The sequence below is a fragment of the Stegostoma tigrinum genome, chromosome 8 (genome assembly GCF_030684315.1).
Source record: "Stegostoma tigrinum isolate sSteTig4 chromosome 8, sSteTig4.hap1, whole genome shotgun sequence".
NCBI lineage: Eukaryota > Metazoa > Chordata > Chondrichthyes > Orectolobiformes > Stegostomatidae > Stegostoma > Stegostoma tigrinum.
In genome coordinates this window covers 49536631-49550974 of record NC_081361.1, presented here as the reverse complement: position 1 = coordinate 49550974, position 14344 = coordinate 49536631, and the positions used below count along the sequence as shown (strand labels likewise).

Genomic DNA, 14344 nt, shown 5'->3' with positions numbered 1-14344 from the left:
AACAATTCATGGTAAATTATTTCTGTTATTAAGCATTTTAAAAAAAATCTGTACTGGACATTTGAGTTAGCTTCTTGGTGAAACTTGACCTTGCTGCTTTTACTAATAGGACAAGAAATTTCAGATGCTGGAAAATTGAAATAAAGACAAAAAATTGCAGAAGCTTCCAGCGTAGTAGCCAACAACTGGAGTGAAAAGAAATAGAGTCAATTGTTATGAGACTTGAAACATCATCAGAACCCCTAAAGCTCAAAAAGTTATAATATCAGAAATGTTAACCCCACATTTCTCTCTCCCCATGCTACTGTTGTTTATTTCCAGTTTGCTGAGGTGTACCACTGAGGAGAGTACAGCCTTCTCAATGAATAAACCCAGTCCTCTATTGTAGGAGTCTGAGCATCTATATCTTTGGAAACTCAGTCATGAAGATATCTACTAATTTTCTCTAGCATGGACACACGGGAACACACGTACATACAGATTGACAGACATGCACGTATGAACAGACACCCTGGTATTCTTCTGAGTAAAGCTCCTACAAATTTATGCAGAAGCAAAGCCATGAAGATTCCATGTTATGGTGTGTTAATACTTATTGGAAGCTAACATAAGATGAGGAAAAAGATGGGCTGAAGATGAGTTTCAATTCACAACTATTCCTTTTGCTCTTAAATTCTCATCTTTGACTTGCTTGCTGTTCTCTTTCCTTGGGATTAACAGTACATCTTCTCAGCAGATAAAAGCTAGAATTATCGGCTGTAAATCTGTGGAGTGTTTGCTGTACTTTAAATGCTTAACAACATCAATCAAGATGAACTTTGTTCTTATTGGAGGAAGTAATACAAAATGCCTGTGCCTCCAGGTGCTCTTGACCTGAAAAAAGGAAATAAAATGTTGCAATTCATCAGATCTGAGAAATACCTTGAAAAGGAATAGATGGTGAGCTTTCAGTTAAGCTCCACCTCACCATATCATCAGAATGATCCACAATATTTACGTCCGATTAGTTGCTTTAATGGTGCCGCTGGCACTTTTGTTTCATGGAGAAATGTGGTGTCCTTTTCCAAACATGGAGTGATGATGCAAATTGTAAACAAGAGAAGTAACTGACAAAGTGCACACACAAATCTCCCTTTAAAGTTATCAGCTTGGTTCCAGCTAATGTGAAAGAGCTATTTACAGATGTGTACAGTGTTTAGTGGTTTTTACTATAAATAGATTTTGTAAATACCAATTTGACAAATATTTGACACTATCTGCTTATCGGGACGACCCAGACTTGATAGAAATGCTTTTGTATCAGCCTTGTACAAGCTTCTTGTTAGAGTATGTAACTGTTTTGTTTTATTCATGGTACGTGGACATTGCTGGTTATGCTGATATTTACTGGCCATCCCTTATTGCTCCTGAGTTGCTGCCTTGAACCACAATAGGGGCATAGATACACCCACAGCACCGTTAGGAAGGGAATTCCAGGATTTTGAACCAGTGACAATGAAGAAATAATGATATACTATCAAGTTATAGTGAAATCTGACTGGGAGGAGAGCTTGTAGATGCTGGTGTTCCCTTGTACCTCCTGCCCTTGTCCTTCTAGCTGATAGAGGTTATGAGTATGGAAGGTGGTGTTAGAGAGTCTTTTAGATGGTACATGTTGCCTTAACCACCAATACACAGTGGCAACAGTGAATGTTGAAGGTGGTAAATAGAAGCAGGGACAGAAATCAGGGCCCTGGCCTTGCCTCTGACCTGAGCACAGCAGGCCCCTGGTACCCCAAGCCCTTGTTTTGGGCTCTGATGTACCCACGTTGTCCAGGCAGTGGCAGTAGATGGGGTGCCAGTCAACTAGGCTGCTTTGCCCTGGATGGTGTCAAGCTTCTTGAGTATTTTTGGAGTTGTACTCATCTAGGCAAGTGGACGTATTCCATTATACTTCAGACTTGTGCCCTGTGGATGGGGGACAGGCTTTGGGGAGTCAGGAGGTGAGTTAATTGCTGCAGAATTCCTAGTCTCTGACCAGCTGTTGTAGCCATTGTATTGATATGGCTAATCCATTTCAGTTTCTGGTCAGTGGTACCCCCAAGATGTTCATAGTGGGGAAATCTGCAGATAATGCCATTAAATATCAAAAAGCAGTGGTTAGATGGTCATGGTCTGGCTCTTGTGTGAGATTTACTTGTTACTTGTTACCCCAACCTGGATATTGTTCAGATCTTGCTGAATATCAGATGAGTAGAGAATGGTAATGAAGCTTGTGTAATCTCACTTCTAACCTTGTTTTTGGAGGAAAGTCATTGATGAAACATACTTCCAATACGTAGCCATCATTGAGAAAATATTATGGACCCAAATCTTCTGAATACCATAGGAACAGTTTGACTAATGCTAATCACAGGAAAAAAAAATACGTAGTACTCACTAGCATCTTTTCAGGCCAGACTTCCAGTGCAGGTTGCTCTCTTGAGCCTCTTAAAGAAAACTGGGTAAGCCTCAGTGCAGTATAGGAGAGGCCAAGTCACCACCACGCCTCCTGCCCCTCAGTTTGTGGCACCAGCTGGTGTATTCTGGTAGATGAGGATTTTAAATATTTTAGAACTTCTTGTTGTGGAAGTGTGAATGTTTAGTTATTTAGGTAGATCAGCTAAGAGAGTTGGCTGACAGTAATGTCTTGGTAAGTAGTAGAGTAGCAGTGTGAAGTTGATATTGTAGGATAGTGTAGGGGTAGGGGCTTAGATTAGCTCACAGGTCGGCGCAACATCGAGGGCCGAAGGGCCTGTTCTGCGCTGTATTGTTCTATGTTCTATGATAAGATGGAAGGCTAGTTGGGTGGTAAGGGATTTGTGGTTGGGTGATGATTTGGATGGGAGAAAGGCAGTTGAGGGGGTGCAATAGTTATATTGTTACCCAGCAGTCTGACTGGTTTTTATTAGTGTAATACTTTGAGTAACTATCTTGACAAGTGAGTTAGCAACTTCTAAATTCTGATAGTTGGAGACTTATTTTTTTGCAGGCTTCTGGATGCAAAAACAGAAGCAGGCCATTAAGCCTGTTCCACCATTCAATTAGATCATGGCTGACCATCTATCCTCTTGCCTCTTCCCTTCACGGTTACTAAAATCCCTGATGCCATTAGTCGCCAGAAATCAATTGATTTTTTTCATCTTGAACCTGCTCAGTATTCAGCTGAAACACCCTCTGGAGTAGACAATGGCAAATATACAGCACCCCCTGAATGAAGGAATTCCACCCCCCTGTCATAAATGGCCTAGTCCTTACTCCGAGATTAAATCTCTGGTTCTTGATTCACCAACCAGTTACATCCAACCTGTCACAGCCTGTAAGAATTTTGTAAGTTTCAATGAGATCATATCTCATTCTTCGAAACTCCAGAGAATACGGAACCAGTTTCCACAACCTCTCCTCGTGAGACAATCCTGTCATCCTGGGCTTTAATCTAGTGAAACTGCATTGTGCTCCTTCTATTGCAAGTATATCCTTCTTTGGCTAAGGAGGCTAAAACTGTACACACTGCTCCAGGGGCAGTCTGACCAAGATGTCTTTACTCCTGTACTTAAATCCTCTTGTGATAAAACTGTTGGACTTCTTTGCTCACTGCACCTGTGTGCTAACTTTTAGTGACTCTCAAACAAGAACACAGGTTCTTTTGGGGACTAACACTTCCCAAACACTCATGATATAGGGAATATTCTGTCTTTGTATTTCTTCCTAAAATGAACAACTTTACTCTTATTCACATTATATTCCATCTGCCATTTTCCTGCCTATTTACTTTATCCCTATAGTCATCTCCATCAACACTTTGGCATGTTGCTGATCTTTTTCAGGGGATTAAGCCACCTGAACCCAATTAAGGTTAAGATCTTGCACTTCAGTGCGAATTTCTTTCAGTTTCTCTGTTTCACAAGTCCATGGGTTACTTATTATTTTTAAAACTTGCACCGTGCAGTTTGATACAAAACAATTGCTTGGTTTCACTGCGATTTCCCCTGTCCTCCAGCATAAATGATCTCATACCATGGATCCAGATTTATCCTCACTAATCTTTTACTTTGCACCTACCTACAGAAGCTTTTATAATCTGCCTTTGTTTCTGCCTTGCTCACATCCATATTCTCTATTCTTGTCCTTCATTTAGTTTCTTTATCCTTTTCTGTGTTCTAAATTACTTCCAGTCCTTGTGCCTGTCTGTCTTTGGTGTCCTCAGTAATCACTTTCTGGAATAAATGCAATCTTTAACTTACTTTGTTAGCCAAAATTGATTTGCCTTTCCTGTTGAGTGTTTGCACCTTAGAGAGATGTACACCTGTTGCTGACCAAGTGGTGGCTCTTTAAAACTAGCTATTGTCTGTCTACTGTTTACTGCCTCGTAGGATATTTTCCCAATCTACTTCAGACCACTTGTCCTTCTGCGTTCATAGTTCCTCTTATTCAAATTTAAGACCAGAGTTTCAGAATGAATATACCACATTGATTTTTCACATTAAAATTTATACTATCGTAGTATCAATTTGCTAAAGGTTCCTTTTACAGAATGATTAGTAATTTTTTCCTTTCCCATTATGTAATATGAAATCTAAAGTAGCTCAATTTCTCCTTTGGTTCTTTAACATATTATTCCAGAACAAGATGTACATACTCCACTGATTCATCTTCATCTTCCCAGCATCTTGCACTACTCACTCTGTGTAAATAAAAACTGAAAAAACTACAGACATTGGAAATCACAAACAAAAACAGTTCTGTGGAAGGGTCACTAGACCCAAAACATTGACTCTGACTCTGATTTCTCTCCACAGATGCTGCAAACCCGCTGAGCTTTTCCAGCCATTTGTGTTGCATTCTATATAAATTGACCTTGCCTATTAACCATGTTACATGCAAGGTAACTGGGTAATTTCCTATTGGAAGTTTAAAATTCCTGGGCAAATCCTGCATTGAATCAGCTCTTCCAGGGAGTCAGAGGGCCTCTTTACCTTGTGGGGTATGTCTGGTATCTGACTACCTGGGGATGTGAAGACTTGGCCATGGTATTTAGTGACTTTTCCCACTTGTCTAGTGGCTGGGTACTAACTAGGCAAGGAAAATTTCAGGTTTAACCCTGGACTTAACTGATCTCCGACTGTACAGCTGTAGCGAGGCTATGGTTGGCAGAGATCTTTCAGAACTCCTTTAATATAGCAAGGTTCTTGCTTTCCTGATGGTTAACCGTAGAAGCCTAATGGAAAGGTGAAACAGGTTTAGAGCCAGGCATTGTACATCGTATTGTTCATCCAGTGTTCTGACATTCGCTGTATAGACTGATAATGGGTTAATGAAAGATGGTTACCACTCTACTTCAGTACAAGTCGGGTACTCGCACACCTTGAAAATCAAATCACTGCCTCTTTTTCATACTCTTCCCCCCCCCCCCCCCCCCAAGTAATGACAAAATAAATTGACTGTACTGAATGCATTCTCAGCTCCCCTGTGCCTCAGTTGGTAAATAGACAGCCTGCTGTAATGTTTTCCATGTTGTTTTAAAAGGAAAACAAAGCCTGTGCAGAGCAAGTGCCAGGACGCTGCATAGTGTTTGCCTACTGATGCTTTATCAAGATTGAGAAATTGTGGAGACTGAGAATTAAATAGAGTGCTAAGCAGTCTGTAGCATTCATCTAAAATTTAAATGCTTTCTGCCATTGTTCGTACATTATCTGATTTCCCATATCAACAATACCCTGTTTCTGCAGGTTCTTCTTTGGAAACTGGCACGGATCAAATGAAAATGAGCAACCAGTCTGGAGACACTCCCCTGTAAGAAAACAGAAGAATGACTGTGATCCCAAAAGTACAGAGAATGGAACTCCTCTTTTGGATGCAAATTCCCTGGAATACCTGTTTGCTCAGGTAGAATGAAGCATTTTGATAATGGGATTTATTAAATTCAGTGGGTTCCTAATCTTGAGAAACTTCAGTTCAATTGGCAATAGATTTGAATTCGTCACTTGGCTTTGTGGGGAATTATTGCTGACCAACTGGTTTTTCCACGTCACTAAACTATTTAATATTTCTTGGTGTTATTCAGTAAGTTAATGTGAACAGAGATAACAAAGTGTGGGGCTGGATGAACACAGCAGGCCAAGCAGCATCTTAGGAGCACAAAAGCTGACATTTCGGGCCTAGACACTTCATCAGAAGAGGGGGATGGGGAGAGGGAGCAGAAATTCTCAATGGCAGGATTTGAATCCAGCCATCCAGACAGCTCTAATTGGCATGTTAGACCACTCAACTATGTGGTTATTTTTAAGCAACCTGTTCAGAAATGTTGTATTACATGTCTTGTGGGATTTGAACCCAGACCTTCTGGCCTAGAGGCAGGAACACTGTCACAGAGCCATTAGAAACCCCATACTCATCCTTTATAAGTATTTTGAATCAAACTGTTTGGACATATAATGGAAATGTCTCGCCAGAGGATTGACTTGAACCCAGGCCTTCTAGCCCAAAGAGAGGAGCATTATGGATGCTAATGGTGGCTGAGCAATTAGCATCACTGCCTCATAGCACCAGTGATCCAGATTCAGTTCCATCCTTGGGTGCCTGTGTGAAGTTTGCACATGCTGCCCGTGTCTGCGTCGGTTTCCTCCAGGTGCTCCAGTTTCCTCGCACAGCCCAAAGATGTGCAACTTGGGTGGATCAGCCATGCTAAATTGCCCAGCAGTGTCCAGGGATGTGTAATCTAGACTGATCAGCCATGGTAAACACGGAGTTACAGGAATAGGGTGAAGGGAGTGTGCGGTAGGATGCCCTCTGGAGGGTCGGTACAGACTTGATGGGCCAAATGGCCTCTTTTGACACTGTAAGGATTCTATGATTACCCCTGTACCATAAAAGCCTTACTATTCCTCCTTCTCAGAGGTAATATTATATACTATGGAAGTAGACAGGAATTGAACCCAGGGCTCTTAGCTCAGAGGTAGGTACATTACCGCTGTTCCACAAAAGCCCCTGTAGGACATTAGTAAACTGGATAGTTACCCAACAATTAACAATGTCATTATTGGATGTTATTACAAATTTTCATTGAATTCAAATTCATTGAATGTTACCTGGTTCTGGATTACTAGCCTGGTGATTTTAAAAAAATACCAGGCCAAGACCTCGCCATATCAATCCTCCTTTATTGACTGAATCTAAGGACCTGTCTCATTAAAATTTGGAGGATGAAGCACTAATGAGCCTCAACAAGAAGAGGTGTTTGTCTTAACATGTTGTTTATTTGCATGATAGCAATAGGTGCAAGTTTCATTGGCTATTTAGCCATAATTAGTAAGGGAATCGGGTTTCGGAAATAACCCCTTCGGGATTTCAAACACAACTTCACTCCGCCACCACCACCCCCACCCCCCTGACTGTTTGGCATCACTAGATTGGGTGCGATCTATTGCAGTCTTTGTTATTAACTCTTTCAGAACCATGACTTGTGTGACAGGAACTAAACGTGACCTTCAACAGTTTTTCTTGTTCTTGTTTCTTTGAGCTTGCATTTCTACCCCCTTTGCCCAGAGAGTGTCAGAAAGTCAAACAAAGGAAGTCAGTCAGACAGACAAAAACAGAGAAAAATGTAACGAAATAGCAAAACCCAAGACGGACAATTAGTGAGTGAATGTGAAAGAATGGGACCGTCTTCACAGCAAACTTTAGAGAATAATCCTTATAAACAGCGGTGCTGTTAAGGGTCTTGTATCCTTTTGTTAATGTTTTACAATTTGTCTTTCCTCTTTCCAGGGGCAATATGACTTGATCAAAGGCCTTGCACCTGTTCGAGATCCTAAAAATGAGTTTGAATTTCATGAAATAGAGAACGAATGCCTGGGGATGGCTGTACTGGCCATGACACATCAAGCTCTTCACCGAAAAATACCATTGCAAGAGATTTCCAAGGAAATGAGGTGAGATAGTGAAGAACTGAAAGGAGACAGAGATGTTACTTTGGAATGTAATCTGTACCATGGTAATTATTTTTTGAAACATCTCTTGTTCGTCATTTATTGTAAATTTTAAAGACATGAATTGGTCATTGGACTCAACAAGTCCCTTTTTACAATTGATCAAAATTTCTCCTATCTATCATCTCACCAAATACTTCAATCCTTTCCCCTCTTCAGAAGGATATTTAGTTGTTTCTTGAATCCATTGTTTCTGTGTGCCGCCTGTTGAGCCCTCAGCAGCCTGAATGATAAAGTTTTATCTGTCTCCTCATCTGGCGTTAAGTTCCTAATTCTTAACTTGTGTTTCCTTGTTTTGAACAATGTCTGTTCACAGTTCCTGCCTACACAACTTCACTGGTGTGCTGTGCCAGGGTTTTCTCAGTTGAATGTTGGTTAAGTTCCCAGTTGGGGGAGGACAAGCATTTATTTTTCTCCTGGCTTCATAAAGGAAATTGGCCTTCACTAGATGTCTGCTGGTTGGCATGACTACAAGGGAGCAAAATGCTGTTAGGGTTGTACAGATTGACGTGGATACTCAGTCTTGTTCGTTGAAGACTTTTATGTTAATCCCAGGTGTTAAAATGGTGGAATGAAGCAGAAATAGAAGCACTCTCTTTTAACTGTTCCATTATGCCATATCTCCTGCATCGAGAGAGAGAGAGAGAGAGAGAGAGAGAGCGAGAGAAAAACTGGTCAGCTGGAGGGGAGAGAAACAGACTGTGAACAGAGGGAAAGATGGACTTTGTGTGATTGGACCCAGTTTAAATATTTTGCTATGGATCAGCAATCGAACATTCTGATATTTGTTGATGGTGTGCCTTTAATGGGCTTTATCTTTCAAATGTGAAACTTTATCCCCTCTTCTGTCTGTTGCAGTAGTGTTTGTAACAGGGACTACGTCTCTGTTTTACTTGCCTCACTGTGCTTAGCCTCAGTGAGTGATAAATACAACACTTGGTTTCTGAAACAAGCTAACAATTGGATATTACTTGCAGTCTAACAGAATACAACATCAAAGCTAGTTTATTAGCATCTGCCCAATGAGTGTCTTAGGATCTTCCTTGCTCCACTTTAACTTTTTAACATGCATGAATAGAAGGCACTTTAAAATACAAATAGTCCTTAATTAACAAAATTTAGACCAACACAGTTTTACCATAACAGTTTTTGTTTTACATCATTGCAATAATCCGTACCTGATTTGTGATTGAGGTTTTTAACCTGACTTTCAATAATGCAGAGGATAAATGCTCACCAAAACTCAGCACTCCTGGATAAGTTCCCATTTGCTTAGCTTGTTTTAGTCATTGCCTATGTGAGTGACATCTACACCTACATTCAAATCATGGTACATTTAGTCTAGTCAGGAAAGCACAGACATTGTGGCAAAGAAAATCAATTCCACTGAGTGTTAAAATAGGTATGCTCTCCCAAGTTGAAAGTGTGGTGAGGGAAACTTGGATAACCGAAGAGCTTTGGATCGCACTGATCTGACTTTGCAATTTGATGTAATCCTGATTTTAAAAACTAAAACGAGTAGCAAATGTACTCAGTACCTCTGTTAAATCAAACTCAAACAGTTCATGTGCATCCTGAGGTAACAGGTGGATTTGGGAAAACTTTGTGCTTCTGGATTGAATATCAAAGAAATGTACAACTTGTTTTGAACACAGGACTTGAAAAAGAAATCAAATGATCCTGATTTGGAACTTGTACATGCCATCAGGAGTGGTTTGAATGCTTAAAGATAAGAGCCTTGCCTTCCAGCCCCAGATAAGCATTCTTGTACATGAGGCAAGAAACATGACAAGATATGCCTGTTCTGATGTATTATATTAGCTTTAAGCTTGCATTTTGTACTTGTTTGATAATCTGGGAATGCAACCCAAACATTATATGAGTTTCCTTGGATATTCTGTTTCACATGATGCAATTTCACTTAATGCAGTGATTTTTCAGGAATGTAATTACTGTGTTAGTCAAGGACTACCTGTAATAGTTTCCAAAACCTCACTGGAATAATGGCCAGATGATTCTCCTCCACTTGTTTCTTCTGTCACATGTACTACGGCTGACAGGGTTCTCCCGCCTGAACAGGTGCAATCTTTCAGGCCCTTTATAGCTATGTAAGTACTTGGAGCAGATGGAAACATTGATAACACTGACACCATTGCAAAATTTAAAATGGACCGTATGTTGTAATATGTTACCTGTTCAGACACTAATTTACAAGATAATGTTCTGTACTTAATCTACCACGCTTGATATTATCGATAAATATGTGTCTGAATGAGCAAAGGTGTTAAAGATGAGAAGTGGAAATTGGATTATTTGAGGGAATCCCATCATGACCTGGGTCACAAGGAAATTCATTACCTCATTTCAGACTTCCAATGAGGCTTGCACACAAGTTGATACTATTCTTGGATGCGCAGAGTGGGCTGTTTGGGTGTCAATTCTGTGATGACAGTTTGTTTGGCAGCAAGGGAACCAGAAGTTTGAATCCCTATCTTCCAGCTGCCCCAAGCAGCAGAGTCCAACAGATTGTAAGTCAGTTGGTGAGGTTTACTAGAGACTAACAAGCAAGATCTAAGGCAATTTAAAATTGCAGGGAGAAGTGACCAGGTTCAATGTTATCTTGCATCTCATGAAATACTAACATTGCCTGAAAAAAACATACATTTAAGCACATTAACCATGATAAGGTGGGATGGTTTCATCTTATTTTTGAAGAGGATCAAAGTGGTTTGAACTAGGAAATTCAAGTACAGTAGTTGTATGGTATGAGTCAGGCTGAACATCATTCCTTCTATGATTTGTAGTATTTCTACCATAGCTTCTCACTAGACTCCATCCTCAGTGAATTGTGTTAAGATGTAACTCATATCACATGTCACCAAGGCGAATGAAATTAAAACAGGGGCAGGGATGTGCAATCACTGGCCAATCTGCTGTTGCTGACTCCATTAAAACCATGCTGCAGTGTTCTACATTCTGTTATTTTTGTGTTGCCTCACTCCCTAAATTACAGAAACAGTAATTCCAGTATTTTGAATTATGGTGATGCAGATGACAGCTTGTATTTATATGACACTGTACATAGCAAAATGTCCCTAGGAGCTTCACGGGATTGTTCTCAAACTTTAACACTGAGCCACGTAGGATGATGTTCGGGCAGAAGTCCAAAAGTTTCAACGAGCTAATTTTAAGAACCATGTTAAAGGAGGAAAGACGAGTACAGAGATATAGGAAAGTAACTCCAGAGTTTGAGGCTCAAGCAGCTGAATGCACAACCTTCTATAGTGGAAGAGTCACTGGACCCGAAATGTTAACTCTGATCTTTCACAGATACTGCCAGACCAGCTGAACGTTTCCAGCTATTTGTTTTTGTTTCTGATTTACAACATCCGCAGTTCTTTCAGTTTTTAAACTTTTCACTTCTAAAATTTGAGTTCTTGTATCACCGGGAGCCAATGCAGTTCAGTCAACACAGGAGTGAGAATGAGCAGGGTGTGGTACAATTTAAGATATCAGAGTTTGAATGATCTCCTGTTCATGGAAGATAAGATGTGAGAGACCAGCTAGGAATGTGTGTTGGTATAGTCATATCTAGACGTAGCAAAGGTTTCAGCAGCACTTGAGCTAAAGTTCAACTTCTTTATTTGTTCATGGAATGTGAACTTCAGTTACAAGGCCAACATTTAAGGCTTATTCTTAATTACCCTGGAGAAAGTGGCAGTGGTGAGCTGCCTTCAGAACCTCTTCACCCTTTGGAGAGTAGGGGCACCCACATTGAGTGCAGTTAGGAAGGAAAGAATTCTAACCTAGGAACAGTGGGTGTGAAAGAATACCTTGTGAAGGAATATTAGTTCCAAGTCAGGAATGTGTAAATGTTGGAACTTGCAGTTCATGACGTTCCCATGTATTTTCAGCCCATGACTTTGTAGGTGGTAGGAAGGGTGCTGATTTGGAGGGTGCTGTCAAAGGAGCCTTGGGGAGTTGGTGCAATGTATGTTGTAGATGATACACAGATGTCACTGAATGTAAGTGGTTGGAGGAGTGAATGTTTAAGATGGTGGCCAGGGTTTGTTCCAAGTAGGAAGAAATTGTCAGTCAGTGCCCTGTAGACAGCATGTCCAGAGACATGAAGGAATACACCACCTGAAGGCAGGCATAAAAGAGAGCTGGGCCACATTCAAAGCTTTGAGTACTAATAGCTTTAGAAAGCAATGCATCTCTCCCCCATGTTGTATTGTTTTTGAAGCTATTTCTGTCACGTTGACCAAGTGTGATTATTGATCTGATGCACCTTAACTTTTAAGGTCCACCTAGTGCATTCAATCTCTGACTGACTGAATTTCACATTATTTTTATGGATATATTTTCAGTTTTTTTTCCTCTTCATAATATTCAGATTGTGCCTCTAAAGGCATATGTGCACAAGCTTGAAGGAGGTTGATTTATTAAGTGTTTTGGAGTATCCAGGGCTACAACACCAAACCTCTCAAACTGTAGTGTTATTATATTGTGGTGTATTAATTATTGACATCATATCCCATTGGGTTAATTTTGATTAGAAGAACTAAGGTATCATACCTTGTTGCAATGTGTTAAAAAGAACACAAAGTAATGGGAATTAGTGTTATTTAACTATGAAAAGATAAAATAAGGGCCAGATAAAACTTATGTTATTGGAAAATACAATTTTCCTTCCTCTTTCAGTTACAAGCATTACATACCTGAAACATTGAACCGAAGCATCAAACAGAGAAACATCCTGACCAGGTGTCGAATCAATAATGTGTTCAAAAATTTCCTGAATGAATTCAACAATAGGACAGTCTGCGATAGCAACGTATCACCTCATGATCTCAAAGTCAAGTATTTGGCTACCCTGGAGTCCTTGACACACAATTTTGGGATGGAAACATATAAACCCACAGGTCTTTTGATCTCAGCAGAAAATGAACGGATAATGTCCAACCATGAGCCCTTTGAAAAGGAACAAAAAGAAACAGAACATGAGGTGATGATCACAGGAAGTGTAGGAATAAAATGGAGACGTGTACCAAAAGAGGTAAGAGCTTATTATGCCAACTCAATACATGTTTTTTTGTGAGAGAGATAATGGGAACTGCAGATGCTGGAGATTCCAAGATAATAAAATGTGAGGCTGGATGAACACAGCAGGCCAAGCAGCATCTCAGGAGCACAAAAGCTGACGTTTCGGGCCTAGACCCTTCATCAGAGAGGGGGATGGGGGGAGGGAACTGGAATAAATAGGGAGCGAGGGGGAGGCGGACCGAAGATGGAGAGTAAAGAAGATAGGTGGAGAGAGTATAGGTGGGGAGGTAGGGAGGGGATAGGTCAGTCCAGGGAAGACGGACAGGTCAAGGAGGTGGGATGAGGTTAGTAGGTAGCTGGGGGTGCGGCTTGGGGTGGGAGGAAGGGATGGGTGAGAGGAAGAACCGGTTAGGGAGGCAGAGACAGGTTGGACTGGTTTTGGGATGCAGTGGGTGGAGGGGAAGAGCTGGGCTGGTTGTGTGGTGCAGTGGGGGGAGGGGACGCACTGGGCTGGTTTAGGGATGCAGTGGGGGAAGGGGAGATTTTGAAACTGGTGAAGTCCACATTGATACCATATGGCTGCAGGGTTCCCAGGCGGAATATGAGTTGCTGTTCCTGTTGCAGTTGCTGTTCCTGAGATGCTGCTTGGCCTGCTGTGTTCATCCAGCCTCACGTGTTTTTTTGTGATCATTTCCTGAAAGAAAGTTGGCTATTGTAGTTCTCCAGAGTCAGTCATGGGAGTATAATAAAATTGCCTGTTCTTGTCAGTGCCTTGCAAGCTTAAAAGGTAGCAGATCTTTCAACAGATCGAAAGGCAGAGGGCAGGCTCTGAAATAGTCTGCACAATTTGGTTACCCATTGCAGGGTTAATATCCTACATAAGCGTGCCACGTTGTATTGTCTAACAACCTGTTCCCTGTACTGCTGCCCTATGCAAATCACTCAAAAATCTGGCTCTTTTATTGTTGAATGTAAAAAAAAAAGTATCATACAGTGTGCTAGTCTGACATAGAGAAAGATACTAGGTATCAATTACGAGAAGATAATTTACTCCCCTTTAGAGTTCAGATGACTTAGCACTGCCTCTACTACTGTAACTGTCATCAATTAACTTAACTCTGAGTAGGGATCATCTCCATAAGACATAGGAGCAGAAATTAGACCAATTGGCTCATCGAGTCTGCTCTGCCATTCAATCATGGCTGATAAGTTCCTCAACCCTATTCTCCCACTTTCTCCCTGTAACCCTTGATCCCCTTGACAGTCAAGGACCTATCTATCTCAGTCTTAAA

The 14344-nt window shown here is 40.9% G+C and overlaps 1 protein-coding gene across 4 annotated transcripts in view; it reads left to right on the top strand.

Moving 5' to 3' along the window:
* jak1 (Janus kinase 1) overlaps positions 1-14344 on the top strand; it is a 146245-nt gene that overhangs the window by 87031 nt on the left and 44870 nt on the right. For all 4 annotated transcript variants that reach the window (XM_048538741.2, XM_048538740.2, XM_048538739.2 and 1 more), the window contains 3 exons: positions 5748-5904; positions 7786-7949; positions 12711-13065. In XM_048538741.2, the coding sequence (XP_048394698.1) occupies positions 5748-5904; positions 7786-7949; positions 12711-13065 (676 nt within the window). The remainder of the gene's footprint in view (positions 1-5747; positions 5905-7785; positions 7950-12710; positions 13066-14344) is intronic.